General features: G+C 38.6%; 1 protein-coding gene across 3 annotated transcripts in view; it reads right to left on the bottom strand.

The window, feature by feature from the left end:
• The window catches only part of PREX2 (phosphatidylinositol-3,4,5-trisphosphate dependent Rac exchange factor 2), a 332,829-nt gene that overhangs the window by 196,900 nt on the left and 118,033 nt on the right, over positions 1-17,896 (bottom strand). For all 3 annotated transcript variants that reach the window (XR_005211591.1, XR_005211590.1, XM_037802580.1), the window contains exons 9-11: positions 12,923-13,072; positions 10,214-10,358; positions 7,246-7,346 (exon numbers count right to left, since the gene is read on the bottom strand). Coding sequence is in view for 1 of the 3 variants with exons in the window: in XM_037802580.1 (XP_037658508.1) it covers positions 7,246-7,346; positions 10,214-10,358; positions 12,923-13,072 (396 nt within the window). In the remaining 2 variants the exon portion in view is untranslated. The remainder of the gene's footprint in view (positions 1-7,245; positions 7,347-10,213; positions 10,359-12,922; positions 13,073-17,896) is intronic.

Below are 17,896 nucleotides of genomic sequence, written 5' to 3'. Positions count from 1 at the left end.
AAAAGACTTGTCTTACACACACACACACACACACACACACATATACTCTGTATATGAAGTTTTAGACATTGTACTCCAACCTACTCAAACCATGTTCCTGGCTTGTGGCCATAAAATTGCGAGAAGACAGTCACAAAAACAAACAAACAAACAACAGAAAACATTAGACAATACAGCCTTTTGGTACCTTTGCTCAGGCCAAGCAAAAACAAAACAAAACAAAACAAAATCTGTGAAAGGAAAATAAAATCAAAAGAAATATTTTGTAACTCTATGGCACATTTCAAGACCAGTAATTTATTTCTCTGACACAATCTTCCTGTTGCCACTTTTATATCCTAAGATTCACTGAAATAAGTTAATGCATCGATAGGTCAAATTCAAGGAAGGTTGGGCCCAAATGTCTCTTGCCACAATAAAATAAGTGGTAGTTAAACCTATTGGAAATGGAGTGCTTAGCTGTAAAGCAAACTCTTGTGACTCTGATAATTAACCTTAGATTACTCTGAAACTCCTAATTGTTGCCTCTGAGAAAGAGTGAAGAGTTATGCATTCAAATCCACTCCCCTCACTTCATTAGAAGGGAAAACTGATGAGCGTTTAGGTCATCTTGTAACAAAGGCTGCTTAATGCCATCTGTGACATAATCAGTATGTGCTGGTAAATGTTCAAAAATTGGTTCTTTAGGTATTGTTTTGAGGCAGGGTGGGCTGGAGGAGTGGGGGTGGGGGGAGTAGGGAGCAGAAGCCCTGATTTGTAGCACTTGCCAATTTTTGTGGTGTAAATACTCTCACTCTGACCAATTTCAAGACATCAAAGTGAGTCACTGAACACAGACTTGGAACAAAATGTTCAATGGCACACTAGTATATAGCATTTCCACTCTTCAGAAATAACAGATATAAATAGCCTCAAAAGCATCATAGTAAAAAGTAGTAAATTAATAATATAATTATGTACTTATATGTTTACATAATTGAATTTTTAATAAAAGCTGTGTTGAACAACCAGCTCACAAAATGTTTAAAATTTTAATTTTTGGCTTTCATGAACTTTATACAAGCCGACTTCAGCACACCACTGGATATAATGAATGAGGTCTCTGAATTCTCATATAAGCATTCATACTGCAAACAGTAGAGCCAAAGAGTTGTACATTATCAACTCCTTCAAAATCTTCACAGAGAAAGCATCACTGCCTCAATCACAGAATTTTGGCATAGCAAGGCTGTGCCTCTAATGAAATTCTCAACAATATCCGTAATGTGAATAAGAGCAAAAATATCCAACTTTTTTTTGCTTGCTCTCTTTAAAACAGATGCTTCATTCAAGTTTATTTTAGGAATTCTATTTTCAATAAAATGCAGCTGGAACCACATGCTTAATGAATCTAGCATGCTTGGTTCCTATCTCTTCACTATAATAGCATTATTCCATTAATGTGAAATTGTTTAATATGTTTTCTTATCCCCAATTTGGGGAAATCTGTATTAGTTAATTTCAGACACTTAAAAAAATGGTTTCTAGCGACAAAAATTCTGTAGGTAAAATCTGACATTACAATCGATTAATTCCTGGTAACAGTAAGAGCACAGGCCATTTAAATCAAAATGTGAAGAACAACATTAATAGCAAGGATTCAGAAAAATAATCAGGTGATAAATATTATTGTTCAAAAAGTTTTCAGTTCTCATAAGTTAACCAAAGGGCTTTTGCTTTTGAATTTTCAAAATAAAATTTAATTCAAATTATATTTACTTCTTCCTTTTCAAAACTCTATTGTTAGAGAAATGTAGTGCCTGGGTGCAGGGAGGAGAAATATATGGGTGTGGTGATTTGAAGCTGTATGACCCCAGAAAAACATGTCCTTAAATCTAATCCATTCCTGTGGGTGTGAGCCCATTGTTAGTAGGACATTTTGATGAGGTTACTTCAGTTAAGAAGGTGTGGCCCACCTCCATCAGGATGGGTCTTAATCCAATTACTGGAGACCTTTACAAGTGCAGTGAAATTCAGACACAGAGAAGCAGCCAGAAGCTAAAATTCAAGGGAACTGGGATGAGAAGGGAGAGACCTGGAGACTTGCCATGTGACAAGCTAAGGACCAGGATCGCCTGCAGCCAGCCCCAGAACACCTGTCTTCAGGGAGAAAGCATCACCTTGACATGCTGATTTGGACTTTCTTTTAGCCTCAACACCATAAGCCAATAAATTGGTATTGTTAAAGCTGAACCATTTCATGGTATTGCTTAAGCAGCCCAAGGAACTAAAACAGTTGATTAGGATTGAAATTTTCTCATTATGAGGATATCCCTTCCAAAATACATAATAATTATATATTATTTTTGAGGGAAGCAACTAAAAATATGAGAAATAAGTTAACAGAACAGACAAAGCTGGTTCCTTTCCATGGATCTATATGGTTCCTTTCATTTCATTTAGTAGTCATAAATTGAAAAACATGTCAAACTCTAAAAGACGATATCCATGAAGCTATTTAATAAACATTATTCTAACTCTAGAAGTACCTGTATAAATGGGAAAAAAATCACCATTTCTGCAGGTCAATGATTGTACACAAACATCTTTACATGCCACCTCTGTGAGCTTCAATGGGTCCAGAATAAAAAAAGAAAATTCCATTCTTGTCCCAAATATACATGTGGGCTTGGCATAGATGGAAGGAATGAGGCGCATAAGAAAGGAAAGCCATCTAGCTCAAATCTGTTCATTTTTACTTACAAGTTTTTAGATAATGATGCTAAGGAATCAAGTACAAAATCGTATACAATTTATAAGTATCATTTTAACCAACATGTAATTATTCATACAATTATTCACTCAGCAAGCATTTATTGAGCACCTATAATATGCTGGGCAACCCAGGCATTTGCCATATATTGATGAAAAAGCTCCCTGTTCTCATGGTGCTTATATTTTAATTGGAGGCAGAGTAGGGGTGCAGGAATAAAGAGAGATAATAAACAAGGTAACAAATTAAACATGATAATTTCAGAGAGTGGTACATGTATGAAGAAAATTTAAAAAGAACAAAAGTATAGTGCATTGGAATAATGGGGCAGGATGGGCTTCCAGAAGTTGGAGGGTCATGGAAAATATGTGTCATGAAAACAGGGATTTTGTCATTTCATTGAGTGCTGAATTTCCAGCACCTAGAAAAGTCCCCGGCTTATATTAGCAACTTAATAAATATTTGTTGAATGAGAACAAGAGCAGAGCTCTTCAACAGGGAATCAGCTTGCAGTGTTCAAGGAGGAGACAGAAGGCCAGGGAGGCCACAGTGGAATGAGTTAGGTGCAACACCAAGAGCCAATTTCAGAAAGAAGAGTTCTATCACAGAGGGCCTCATGTGCATGGCAAGGGGTCTGGACTTTTCATTAAGTGTGATGGGAAGCCAAGAGATGACTGTAAGTGGGGAATACCTTGATCTCATGTGTGCTTTAAAATGTTTCTTCAACTATTACCCAAAAACTTACTACAGGGATCAAAAGTGAAAGCAAAGAGACTAGTTAAGCTCTTTGCTAAGTAAGTAGTTCAGGAAGGAGATAATGGTGGTTGGGAAGAAGGTAGGGATATTTAAAGTGAGAAAAGTGGTCTGGTTAGGTACCTTTTTTTTTTTTTTTAAATTCAGTTTTATTGAAATATATTCACATACCATACAATCATCCATGGTATACAATCAACTGTTCACAGTATGATCATATAGTTATGCATTCATCACCACAATCTATTTCTGAACATTTTCCTTACATCAGAATAAGAATAAAAAATAAACATGAAAAAAGAACACCCAAACCATCCCCCCATCCCACCCTATTTGTCATTTAGTTTTTGTCCCCATTTTTCTACTCATCCATCCATACACTAAAGGGAGTGTGATCCACAAAGTTTTCACAATCACACTGTCACCCCTTGTAATCTACATTATTATACAACCATCTTCAGGAGTCCAGACTACTGGGTTGGAGTTTGGTAGTTTCAGGTATTTACTTCTAGCTATTCCAATACATTAAAACCTAAGAGCTGTTATCTGTATGGTGCATAAGAATGTCCACCAGAGTGACCTCTCAACTCCATTTGAAATCTCTCAGCCACTGAAAGTATTTCATTTCATTTTGCATCCCCCTTCTGGTCAAGAAGATATTCTCAATTCCATGATGCCGGGTCCAGATTCATCCCCGGGAGTCATATCCTGCATTGCCAGGGAGATTTACACCCCTGGGAGTCGGGTCCCACGTAGGGGGGAGGGCAGTGAGTTCATCTGCCGAGCTAGCTCAGTTAGAGAGAGAGAGGGCCACAGCTGAGCAACAAAGAGGTACCCGGGGGAGACTCTTAGGCACAATTATATGCAAGTTCAGCCTCTCTTTTGCAGTAATGAGCTTCATAAGGGCAAGTCCCATGATAGAGGGCTCGGCACACCAAACCACCAGTCCCAGTGTTTGTTGCAACATCAACACCAGTTCAGGTGAGGAAGTCCAACACTTCTGTACCTTCTCCCAGCTCCTGGGGGTGGGGGGAGGGCTGTAAATATATTTTTTATTCTCTGCCCAAATTACTTTGGGGTGTGTCACTATTTCACTCTAACTTATACTAACCTACCTTATCTCACTTCCTATTCAAAGTTCCATGTAATTGTGGTGTTTGAACAAATCGACTGTAGAGTTATACTGTTTAGAAAATACAGATCCTGCACCAAATAGACATTTCTTCCCTTGGTCTCACATGGAAGTTGAAGTTTTAGAACACAGTCAGCTTTGACCTTTACCCTTTGGCCCGGTTTGCCGTAGTCTTAACCAGATCTGCTTCATTCATGTCACTAATTGAAGTCTGGACTCTTTTTCAGCTTTTTTTTTAACAGTTGCGGTATGCACTAATACCAACATTCATATTTGCTGAGCTCCAGCTCTGAGTTTCAGGTGTCTCAGAGATACGCATTGTTCCAGAGACCAATCAGGTTATACACTAAGGGATCAGCATCTCAAAGTTTAGAGACAGGCATTACAATTCAGGAATAGAGTTGACTGCTGTAACAGCTTACAATCTAGGGACAATTACTAGGGACCAATTTTGATGATGGCTCTCATAGGGCTTGCTGCCAGGAGAGGGAAAAAGAAGTAAAGATGATTCCTAGCTGGGTATATGGCAGTATGCTCACATTAGCGGTACCCAGTGTGGTAGGGAAAATATGAGACATCTGGTTTGCTTGCATACCACTCCATTTTAGAAAGGAAATGAGCATCAAAATACCACTGCCAAATATCCATGTTTTTTAATAATTCCCTGATTCTTTTTTCTCTTCCTCACATTTCACATTAGAAATTCTTCAAGATTCTGTCCTTAATCCCCCAACACTGTTTTTATGGTTTTTGTTTATTGTTCAACTTCTCAGGAATCTGATACTCTCTTGAGATGATTCCCAAAATCTTTCTCTCATTATCACTTTCCTGAACTTTACACCCAGCTTCTTGCTGGGAACTTCCCCTTTGGTCTATACTCAACCCATAGCAAATCCTTTAAACTTCTCTCTAAAACCTGCTCCTCCTTCTGAATTAACTATCTCAGTCATCTAGATAAGAAGCTCAGAAAAATCTGATCTTTTTTTTCATTCTTCAACCCCCATGTACTAGTACTTATTAAATATGAAGTTTCCCCTCAGCCAGAATCTCTCAAGTGGGCCCCTTCTTTTCATGCCCACGGACAGAGCCCTGCTGAAGCCCTGGGCCTTTCATTCCTGGGTAAAGGAGAGACTTTCTGGTGCACTTGGATCTCTAAAAGTCTAATTTCTTTGCTCTAGGCTGTACATTGCTGCACCTGATAGCTATGAATCCAAGTTCTGGTTACTCGTCTGCTTATAAGTGTTCACCAGCACCTCACTTCCTTCAGGATAAATCCCATCACCACAGCTGGGGAGTTAAGAACGTCTGGGATCAGGTATCTGCCTGCCTTTCTTGCCAGAAGCCCCCCAGGTTGTTCATCCATGGACTGCAGCTTTGGGCCACGTGGGGGTCTGTGCTGGTCCGTGAGGAGGCTGTCATGAACTTTCTCAGTGCCAGGCAGCAGTGCTGTTATTTCCTCAGGGTAGCACACCTTTCTGCCCTGCTCTCCTTATCAGATTCTATCCAGTTATCCAGCATTAACACTGCTTCCTCCGTGAATTGTTCCCAAATACCCTGGTTAGGACTAACAATTTCTTCCTCCACAATCCCACAACACTTATCTGTATTTCTAATTCTTCCCTGTATTCTTCTTGTTTTGTTTTGTTTTTTTACATTTTTTACATACAGTACAGTGATAACTTTCAAAGTACAATTTAACAAATAGTTAGAGAGCAAATTTCAAAGAACATTATGGGTTACAATTCCACAATTTCAGTTTTTCCTTATTGTGAAATATAACATATATACAGAAATGTGATAACTTTCAAAGTACAATTAAACAAGTAGCTATAGAGCAGATTTCAAAGAATGTTATGGGTTACAGTTCTACAATTTCAGTTATTTCCTTCCTGCTATTCTAATAACCTAGCATCTAAAAAAAGTATTAATATATAGATTATTTGTAATCCTTTGTTAAATCCTTTCTTGTCTGTTCCTATCCCTTCCTCTTGTTTAATCACTTTCTTGAACTTCAGAAGTGTCTAGGCAGTGACCACCCTAAACTTGTTCATATTGAAGGGGGGTGTTGACAATATGGGGAAGGGGGCTGCATCTAGTAGATGTTCTTGAAGAGGCTATTGCCTCTGGGTTTGGGGACTTATCTGTCATGGGAACAATCTGGAGGATTTAATTTTCTGAAAAATAAACTTTTATAGAGTCTCAGACAGGGACCTAGGTATTTGGGGACTACTTTTGGTAGGGGCATGGCATACTGTGGTCATCTGGGATGTCTAGCTGGAGCTTGCTTAAGAATAACCTCCAGGATAGCCTTTCAACTCTATTTGAAATCTCTCAGCCACTGTATGTATTGTTCATTTTTAAATCAACTTACACATCACCATTTATCACACTCACACATGAGGTACCACAGGTCAACATATACATCAGCAGAAAACTACATTCCCTGAAACACTCTTCTATGCATATTAGGCACTAAAATGGTCTTCAGAAAAATACAGGCTTCCATCAATGTGGAGAATTATAAACTAAATATAGAATGATCAATGAAATTAACATATATACTGTTTGTAGATGTACTGATTAAATAAGCAATTAATAAAATAATTACCATGGTGGATGATTCCGTTTTCTAATAATGCCTGTCCCAAGTGAACGCCCTCCTCAGGCTGGTGAATCTCGCCAATTTCCAACAACCAGGACACAAATTCACTGCAACAGCAAGACCGTGGGCAACTTAAACAGATTTGTCCAGGAAGTCTATCTGTACTACGTACTCATCAAGCAGCTAGGAAGGGAGTCTCAAAATATAAAGGAACATTCGCAATGCATTTCAGCATAATTTTTATGCACATGTAAGACCCACAGTCATTTAAACTGGACTCTATTCTAGAAAACCTGTGCCCATGCAATGAGGCTTGCCTAAACTGTACTAAGAACCGTTCAATTTGTTGAAGTCTCTAATAAACACAAAGTAAAAATTTTAGGATAGCTTTAATTATAAGCAAACTTGTCACATAAATTTGGGACTAAAGGGAATAAAACAGATCCTAAAAAAAGGGCTAAAACACAGAATTAGGTAAAGTATTAAGGATTTAATAAAAAGAGTTAAGCTCTCTTTTATGTGGCTTTTCAGGTACAGAGAACCAGAAGGTTTGAAAATCCAGGAAAGGAGAAAAAAAACAAACAAACAAACTGCAAGTCCCATGCAGTAGAAGACTGAAGATGCTGATTTTCTGGTCAAATACTTATTTGGTACTTCTGTGAAGGGGGATTTTGCATATGCATTAAATCATCAAGTCAGTCGACCTCAACATATGGAGATTATCTAGGTGGGCCTGACCCAATTGGTTGAGCTCTTTGAAAGAGAGTTTTCTCAGGCTGGAAGCAGAAGAGGAAGTCAGGGAGATTCAGGGCAGGAGAGAGGCTGGACGCACAGTCGCTAGCCTTGACGATGGAGGGACACCACGTTCCAAGGAACGCAGGCAGGCAGCCTCAACAGCTGAGAGCCAGCAAAGAGACAGGGACCTCAGTCCTACAAATGCAAGGAACTGAATCCTGTCCACAACCTGAATGGACCTAGAAGCAGGTTCTTCCCTTGAGCCTCAGGATAAGAGCCCAGGGCAGTCAACACCTGAAACTCAGCCTTGTGAGAATCCAGTTGTGCTTGCCTAACTTCAGACCATCAGAACTGTGAGCTAATAAATGAGTGTTGTTTTAAGCTGCTAACTACATGATAATTTGCTGTGCAGCAACAGAAATTTAATACATGCCAAAAGACACAGGAAAATTTTAGTACACTCTTCAAATTTTAAAAGTACTTGATAAATGCTTACTGTATTTTACATTTTACAAATAAAAAACTTTATTATGTTCATGTTACAAAAGTCTAACATTCAAACTTTTAAATCAACTGATGAATATATTTTGGAATGATTTTCTTTTTGCACAGAGGCCAGAGAAACAAAAATATGGAAAACATCAGGAAATTGCTTCTCCATTTATTTCAAAACCCAAAACAGCATAAATGGCTAAAGTCAAACAATCAAAGGATATGGCATTCTAAAAATAGTTGTCTAGTCTAAAAAATGCACTTCAGGGCAGGAGAAATTATAAATGCACTTTTTATTCTTTTATGAAATAAGTACCATCCAGAAAAAAGAAAATGAAAGATGGTAAAATACATCATAGTGATTAAGATAATGTACTTTACAATAAGACCACCTGGCCTGCCTCCACCAGTTGTATGACCTTGAGTTAATAAATTAAACTTTAAACCTCAGTTTTACCATCTATAACACAGAGAAAAGAATAAGACTGTCAGCTTCATAGTGCTCTCAGGTGGGTTAAACGAGGTTATGTATGTGGGGTACTTAAGCCTAACGCATGACATGTTAATAAATGTCAGTGGTTGATAAGTGTGCTGAGATGGTTTATATGTAGCTAAAGCATACTTCTCTGCTCTGATGTCACCAGATTCTTGAAAATGTCAAGTTAAAATAAGGAAAAGAGCACAATTAAAGCATTGGTCTAAATTGGGAGTGTACTAAAAAAGAAAAAAAAAGGAAAGGAAGGTAGCAAAGGAAGTTACTGAGTGGCTTTATTATGGATCCTACTCAGGTAATAGGAAAATCCATCAATACACTGCAACTGGATCACGATGCAGTTAGTATAATCTAACTTGGGCTGTAGTGCACAAGTAGTGTAATGTTATAGAAAAGGCCACAATACAAATAGCTAACATTTATTGAGTCTCTCCTATGAATCAGGGGCTCTGATAAATGCTTTACGTATCAACACAGTTAACTATCACTATAACTCCATGAGAAAGTTTGGGTAAAGAATTACCAAAAACCCTGCTTCCCTAGTTTCTGTGTCTTTAAAAATGTAAAGGATTGAAGTCCTAAGTATATATATGAGGATTAGACATACGTATAGAAATAAGCCAGCCCAGAACCTGGCCCACAGCTACCTGAAGGCAGCTACTCTTCCCTTCAGCCCTGCACAGCTTAAACCAGCGAGGAAATACACCTAAAGCTCTCTGCAGAAACCAAATGATGTAGTCGATTCGCTCTAGGTTGAAAACCAAGGCAGCCTCCTGCTGTTGTTCTCCATCTGACCCTTTGCATGATTCAGACTCTTCACATGGGCTCCCGAGTCAAGGTGGCTAAATTATCTCTGAATTCTGAATTACGAGACAGTTTGTACTGTGTGTCTTCACTGTCAATTCTGACTTTGCAAATTCATAAGTGTGTCCATGCCAGATTAGGGAGAGCTGCCAGTCCCACCCAGTCAAAACCTTCACTTCTCCCTCGGTACATGGTGTGTTAAAAATTGTTGAAACCGTGAATGAATGGATGCATGATGGATGCTTTAGATTTTCTGGTCACAATTCCTGGCTCATGTCCATTTCTTCATCACCCTCCGTCCCAGGAAATGTAGACAGCAGAATACTACTCAAAAAGCTTAGGGAGATAGTTTAAAATTCTTATTAATTATTATTAAATAATTAAAGGAAAGTTAGCATACGAGGTAGTGAAAATATGAAAGAAATAAATGCACCAGACTACCAACCCTACCTTCCAAGAAAGCATTTAGGAAACGTTGTCAATTTCCTTTTTCTATCTTTGATCAGATTTCCTTCTTTGCACATCATTTTATAAAGTTTCTCGCCCTGTTCAGAGATCATCACCCAGGTATCTTGCTCCATTCCTAATTTTAAACCTATCAAAAATGAAAGAAAGGACAGATAAATGAAAGGCCTCTCCATTCATTCACTCAAGCTTTCATTAAACAGGCAATTTTTGCCTATCTGCTATGTGTTGGGGGTGGTGGATACAGAGCTATTTAAGATGGGACACTAATTTTCAAGAAAGCTCACAGCATATCAGGACATGGGAGCCTCACATGTCAAACAGTGCCTCTGTGCAAATGGTATCCCCAAAGCACAGGGATCCAGTAAGAGCTGCTGGACCTCAGCCTCCAGGTATCCCCTGCTGGCGAGACGCCTTGTGCAGGGCTAGACTGGCACAACTGGACCGAGTGGTCCTGGAGCCAGACCCCTAGAGGAATAACAGTGATTTAATGATGTCATATAAGAGAGACATAGTCCAGACACTTTTGCCTCTAGCTGAGAAATATTAAGAAAGTTTTCACAGAAGGCACATGTTTGCCTGCCCATGTTTGAAAAAGTATTGCAAGAGCAAGAAGGCAGAAAGGATTCACAAAAACTAACTTGTGTGCAGCAGCACAGAGGCACAGAGCCCTGGTTTTTAGGTGAGATGGTAAGAGATGAAGTGGGCAGGTTCAGCAGGGTCCTCGCTCACCCTGCAGTTTCAGCTTACGTCATCCCTTAGGGATGGGGAAACTTTTGTTTTAATGAGCAAGACGAGGGCAGCGGAGAGACAAAGTAGCACAGGTATTGCAAGGTGGTGCAAGAAAATATCATCGTTTGGGAAACAAAGCTCTTAGGACAGTGTGGGGAATAACCTGAAGGGATTGGATTTAAAAATGGGCAGATCATTAGGTAGGATCTGCAACAGTTCAAGCAAGTTCAAGTCCCTTAAATAACAGCAGGTGCTATCTGGTAAGGAGGGTGAAAGTGACAAACACCTAAGGGATGGTATTGAAACAGCACAGTAACAGAAAGGTGTGAAGGAAATAGAAGAAATCAGCATGCCTTACAGGCTTTGGATTTGAGTAACAGAATGGGCAGTGGGGAAGCACACTGCAGAGGGAACCAGGTAAGGAGGAATCCAGTGTCACATATGAGTGTCATTTGGTCTTTCAGGGAGAGTCCAGAAGTCAGTCGAATACATGAGTATGAAGCTCAGAAGAGAGGACAAGGCTAGACATAAAGATTTAGAAATAGGCAATGTAGAGGTGGAAGCTAATCTGGTGTAATTAAAAAACCCAGCCTCAATGCTGAAATTCTGGGAACACTAACACAATCAGTGGATGGGACTAAGAGAAAATCAACAAAGGGGACTGACGAAGAACTGTCAAAGAGACAAAAGAGATACTTGAATTATTTTTATTCTTCTAGCTACAAAACTTCTCACTGACATTTTCTTAAATGCAGGAGCCATCCAACATTCTTATCATTAATACTTAGTGAGTAACCAATTAAGAAAGTCTGAAAGAAAAATACCATAAACAAACAGTTTTATAGAATGTGCATTTTTTTCTTGCTTGCTTTTTTTTTTGCTTTGGGTGTTTCTATATGTATAACCATTCTGAAAAAAAACAAAGGTACAACGTGATGGTAAACTAAATTTACATTTTAATTGATTTGTTATGCTAATTGTATTGATCAGTATATTCACAAAACTTAAAGATTTAATTGGTTATGTATTCATAACTTGTCTTAAAATTTCTATCTAGTTCTTCATCTAAGATCAATCAAAGGAATAAATATTTGAAAATGCTTTATAAATTCTTATGCAAATTGGTACTACAAACATTTTGTGGAAACATCTGAAGATAGAAGAAAAAGCTCTGAGTGTTCCAAAATTTTACTACTGATGAGGTGTTTTATTCCTGCATCTCTGGGAAAAGGAATAAGTAATGTTGTGCAAAAATTGTATCAATGATTTCATAATGAAACTAGTAGTTATATAAGAATTTTTATTTGCTAGACAAATTACAGAAATATGCTTACCTCTGGATAAACTTCACGCAACTGAATATTGCCAGATCAAATACCTTTTGGAAATCTTGATAAGGACATTAAGCAAATTTGGGCTAGCCCTCTTCAGGTAAATAAGCTATTTACTGGATTATAGTACATTACATTCAATGACATTCTTACAATTTGTAAAAGTTAATATATACCAAAGCCCCTTGATCTATAATTAGTAAGAAGCTAACATATTTGGTCTAGGACTTTTCAGTGTAATGTTAAATGCATGGAGAACAATCATTGGCGGTCCTGCAATCCTGCATTAAATATTGAAGTTTGTCTCTCAAAGGATAATTTTGTGGTGATGCTTTAGCGATAGCAAGAATAAAGTTCAAAGAAAGTTGAGCAAATTTTACAGCAACTGAAAGCAGTGAAATGACACTGCCAGGCACAGTATAATATATTGTTAAGTATATAAGGTTTTTCTTTCTTTTTATTTTAGTAACAATATCAGATGTACCCAAAAAGCATATTAGCATGGGGCTTATATTCTGTAATAAGTCAAAGTGAACATCACACACTTTTCATGTAACTTGTGCCCATCATCTGCTCTCTTACCAGGTTAAAAACCTCACAAAGCATACTAGAGCCCAATTCAGAGACCCACCTTTTCGTCGTTCTCTTTCTTTCAAAATAGCTTCAAACCATTCATGCTTCTCTTCGGGCGTTTTTGCCATACACACAAACCACTTATTTTTTGCTGTGTTATGTATCTTCCATCCATTGACAACAATGTGGCCACTACTATGGAAGTCAGCTGTAAAGTGAATGGTAAAAGTAAATGAAGAAAATGTTAATATATAATATCATATGCAAAGTGAATACTCAATTCACAAAAGAGCCAAAACCACTGAATTCTCCAAATGTCTTTACTTTATATAGGTATATAGAGAAAAAATATAAAAAGTAAGATGTTTATATATTGAATATAATTTATGCTCAATAATGGAACACTTCTAACACACACCATGGAATTCCATTAAATTAAACACTTGTTTTCAAGAATATTCTTAAAGTTCCTAAAGCCTAAAAGAAGAATTAAGAATATTTCATCTCAATAATCAAACATGCAAGGTGTAAGATTCATTCTGTTTTTCTAATATTCCTTTGAAAATTATTCTAGGTTTCAGACAAGCTATACCCCCACAGAACAATTATCTATCATTTAATGAATTGCGCAATAAGAATCAGAACAAAACAGAACATCCTCAGAGCGCATTTACCTAAGCTGCAATAAATGGACCCATGAAAACTCCAATCCATTATTGTTTCAGATGGTTACAAAATGCACATTCTCCTTTTAAAACTACTTCATTCCATATAATTGGCATGAATTACAAAAAAAAAGAATTGACAGTAAATTCACATTTAATTGTCTTTTTCAAAATCTCACCACAATTTTGCCTAAACTATCACAGCAGATTTTAAAATGTTAACAGCAAACCCTCTCCAGCAGCTCTGCCTAACAGCAGGTAGAAAACAGTTAGGGTGTTTGTTATCAGCCTTTACTCATAAGACAGTCTCTGCCAAGCAAAGATTCCAAGATAGAAAACACATGACAACGCCTGAATCAGCCTCTGCTGATTAAATTGACACTTTTCATCCATTCCCCCTGAAAGTCATTCAGCAGTCATGGTTGGCATATGGGTAGTGCACCACAAAAAAATACAAGTGGTTTAGAGAAATGGCTTTGTGGCACTGCACATTTTTTTCTCTATTTTATTTGGTAAGAAACTTGTTAGTAGAGGTGGACATGCTTTTTATGTTTTCCAATAACTTGTGTCTCATAATCTTTTTCATTAGCTCTAAAATCATCATATATTACCTGTAATCAGACTAACACTTGCAAAAATGCATTATCAAACTACACTGTATAGGTGTGAGGTATTTAAAATTTCTAAAACATGTACCAGGACAGAATTAGATGAGCCTGTATTTTATGTATGTACCGTAACCCCGTGAATAATCAGTAACAGTTTCTGGTAACACAATGATTCAAAACGGCAGCGGACTTCCCCCTCTACGGAAATTAAAACCTATTTTTAAAATGAATTTTTGTATTTTGCTTCTTACCTTTATATATTTAAGTTCATGTTCACATCCTATGGAAAAATAGCAGAACCTCCTTATACATATAAGATTAGCATTGGAGGCGGGGAAAGATGGCAGACTGGTGAGCTGTATGTTTTAGTTACTCCTCCAGGAAAGTAGGTAGAAAGCCAGGAACTGCGTGGACTGGACACCAAAGAGCAATCTGCCTTTGGGCACACTTCATACAATACTCATGAAAACGCGGAACTGCTGAGATCAGCGAAATCTGTAAGTTTTTGCGGCCAGGGGACCCACGCTCCTCCCTGCCAGGCTCAGTCCCGTGGGAGGAGGGGCTGTCAGCTCTGGGAAGGAGAAGGGAGAAATGCAGTGGCAGCCCTTATCGGAAACTCATTCTGCTGATCCAAACTCCAACCATAGATAGACTGAGACCAGACACCAGAGAATCTGTGAGCAGCCAGCCCAGGAGAGAGGAGACAGGCACAGAGAAAAAAAAACAACACGAAAAACTTCAAAATAAAAGCGGAGGATTTTTGGAGTTCTGGTGAACATAGAAAGGGGAAAGGCCCTGAGGCGCATATGCAAATCCCGAAGAAAAGCTGATCTCTCTGCCCTGTGGACCTTTCCTTAATGGCCCTGGTTGCTTTGTCTCTTAGCATTTCAATAACCCATTAGATCTCTGAGGAGGGCCCTTTTTTTTTTAATCCTTTTTTCTTTTTCTAAAACAATTACTCTAAGAAGCCCAATACAGAAAGCTTCAAAGACTTGCAATTTGGTCAGGTCAAGTCAAGAGCAGAACTAGGAGAGCTCTGAGACAAAACGCAATAATCCAGTGGCTGAGAAAATTCACTAAACACCACAACTTCCCAAGAAAAGGGGGGTGTCCGCTCACAGCCATCATCCTGGTGGACAGGAAACACTCCTGCCCATCGCCAGCCCCATAGCCCAGAACTGCCCCATACAACCCAGTGTGACGGAAGTACTTCAAATAACAGGCACACACCACAAAACTGGGCGTGGACATTAGCCTTCCCTGCAACCTCAGCTGATTGTCCCAGAGTTGGGAAGGTAGAGCAGTGTGAATTAACAAAGCCCCATTCAGCCATCATTTGAGCAGACTGGGAGACTCCCTACACAGCCCAGCAGCCCAGAACTGCCCTGGGGGGACGGCACTCACCTGTGACATAGCACAGTCATCCCTCAACAGAGGACCCGGGGTCCACGGCCTGGAAGAGGGGCCCACTTGCAAGTCTCAGGAGCCATACGCCAATACCAAGGACTTGTGGGTCAGTGGCAGAGACAAAGTGTGGCAGGACTGAACTGAATGATTAGACTATTGCAGCAGCTTTAAAACTCTAGGATCACCAGGGAGATTTGATTGTTAGAGCCACCCCCCCCTCCCTGACTGCCCAGAAACACACCCCATATACAGGGCAGGCAACACCAACTACACACGCAAGCTTGGTAAACCAATTGGACCCCACAAGACTCACTCCCCCACTCACCAAAAAGGCTAAGCAGGGGAGAACTGGCTTGTGGAGAACAGGTGGCTCGTGGACGCCACCTGCTGGTTAGTTAGACAAAGTGTACTCCACAAAGCTGTAGATCTAATAAATTAGAGATAAGGACTTCAATTGGTCTACAAATCCTAAAAGAACCCTATCAAGTTCAGCAAATGCCACGAGGCCAAAAACAACAGAAAATTATAAAGCATATGAAAAAACCAGACGATATGGATAACCGAAGCCCAAGCACCCAAATCAAAAGATCAGAGGAGACACAGCCCCTAGAGCAGCTACTCAAAGAACTAAAGATGAACAATGAGACCATAGTACGGGAGACAAAGGAAATCAAGAAGACCCTAGAAGAGCATAAAGAAGACATTGCAAGACTAAATAAAAAAATAGATGATCTTATGGAAATTAAAGAAACTGTTGACCAAATTAAAAAGATTCTGGACACTCACAGTACAAGACTAGAGGAAGGTGAACAACGAATCAGTGACCTGGAAGATGACAGAATGGAAAATGAAAGCATAAAAGAAAGAATGGGGAAAAAAATTGAAAAAATCGAAATGGACCTCAGGGATATGATAGATAATATGAAACGTCCAAATATAAGACTCATTGGTGTCCCAGAAGGGGAAGAAAAGGGTAAAGGTCTAGTCCAAATATAAGACTCATTGGTGTCCCAGAAGGGGGAGAAAAGGGTAAAGGTCTAGGAAGAGTATTCAAAGAAATTGTTGGGGAAAACTTCCCAAATCTTCTAAACAACATAAATACACAAATCATAAATGCTCAGCGAACCCCAAATAGAATAAATCCAAATAAACCCACTCCAAGACATATACTGATCACACTATCAAACACAGAAGAGAAGGAGCAAGTTCTGAAAGCAGCAAGAGAAAAGCAATTCACCACATACAAAGGAAACAGCATAAGACTAAGTAGTGACTACTCAGCAGCCACCATGGAGGCGAGAAGGCAGTGGCGCGATATATTTAAAATTCTGATTGAGAAAAATTTCCAGCCAAGAATACTTTATCCAGCAAAGCTCTCCTTCAAATTTGAGGGAGAGCTTAAATTTTTCACAGACAAACAAATGCTGAGAGAATTTGCTAACAAGAGACCTGCCCTACTGGAGATACTAAAGAGAGCCCTACAGACAGAGAAACAAAGAAAGGACAGAGAGACTTGGAGAAAGGTTCAGTACTAAAGAGATTCGGTATGGGTACAATAAAGGATATTAATAGACAGAGGGGAAAAATATGACAAACATAAACCAAAGGATAAGATGGCTGATTCAAGAAATGCCTTCACGGTTATAACATTGAATGTAAATGGATTAAACTCCCCAATTAAAAGATATAGATTCGCAGAATGGATCAAAAAAAATGAACCATCAATATGTTGCATACAAGAGACTCATCTTAGACACAGGGACACAAAGAAACTGAAAGTGAAAGGATGGAAAAAAATATTTCATGCAAGCTACAGCCAAAAGAAAGCAGGTGTAGCAATATTAATCTCAGATAAAATAGACTTCAAATGCAGGGATGTTTTGAGAGACAAAGAAGGCCACTACGTACTAATAAAAGGGGCAATTCAGCAAGAAGAAATAACAATCGTAAATGTCTATGCACCCAGTCAAGGTGCCACAAAATACATGAGAGAAACACTGGCAAAACTAAAGGAAGCAATTGATGTTTCCACAATAATTGTGGGAGACTTCAACACATCACTCTCTCCTATAGATAGATCAACCAGACAGAAGACCAATAAGGAAATTGAAAACCTAAACAATCTGATAAATGAATTAGATTTAACAGACATATACAGGACATTACATCCCAAATCACCAGCATACACATACTTTTCTAGTGCTCATGGAACTTTCTCCAGAATAGATCATATGCTGGGACATAAAACAAGCCTCAAGAAATTTAAAAAGATTGAAATTATTCAAAGCACATTCTCTGACCACAATGGAATACAATTAGAAGTCAATAACCATCAGAGACTTAGAAAATTCA

This window comes from Choloepus didactylus, chromosome 14 (genome assembly GCF_015220235.1).
Source record: "Choloepus didactylus isolate mChoDid1 chromosome 14, mChoDid1.pri, whole genome shotgun sequence".
Lineage (NCBI taxonomy): Eukaryota > Metazoa > Chordata > Mammalia > Pilosa > Megalonychidae > Choloepus > Choloepus didactylus.
This window is presented reverse-complemented; position numbering and strand designations above follow the sequence as displayed.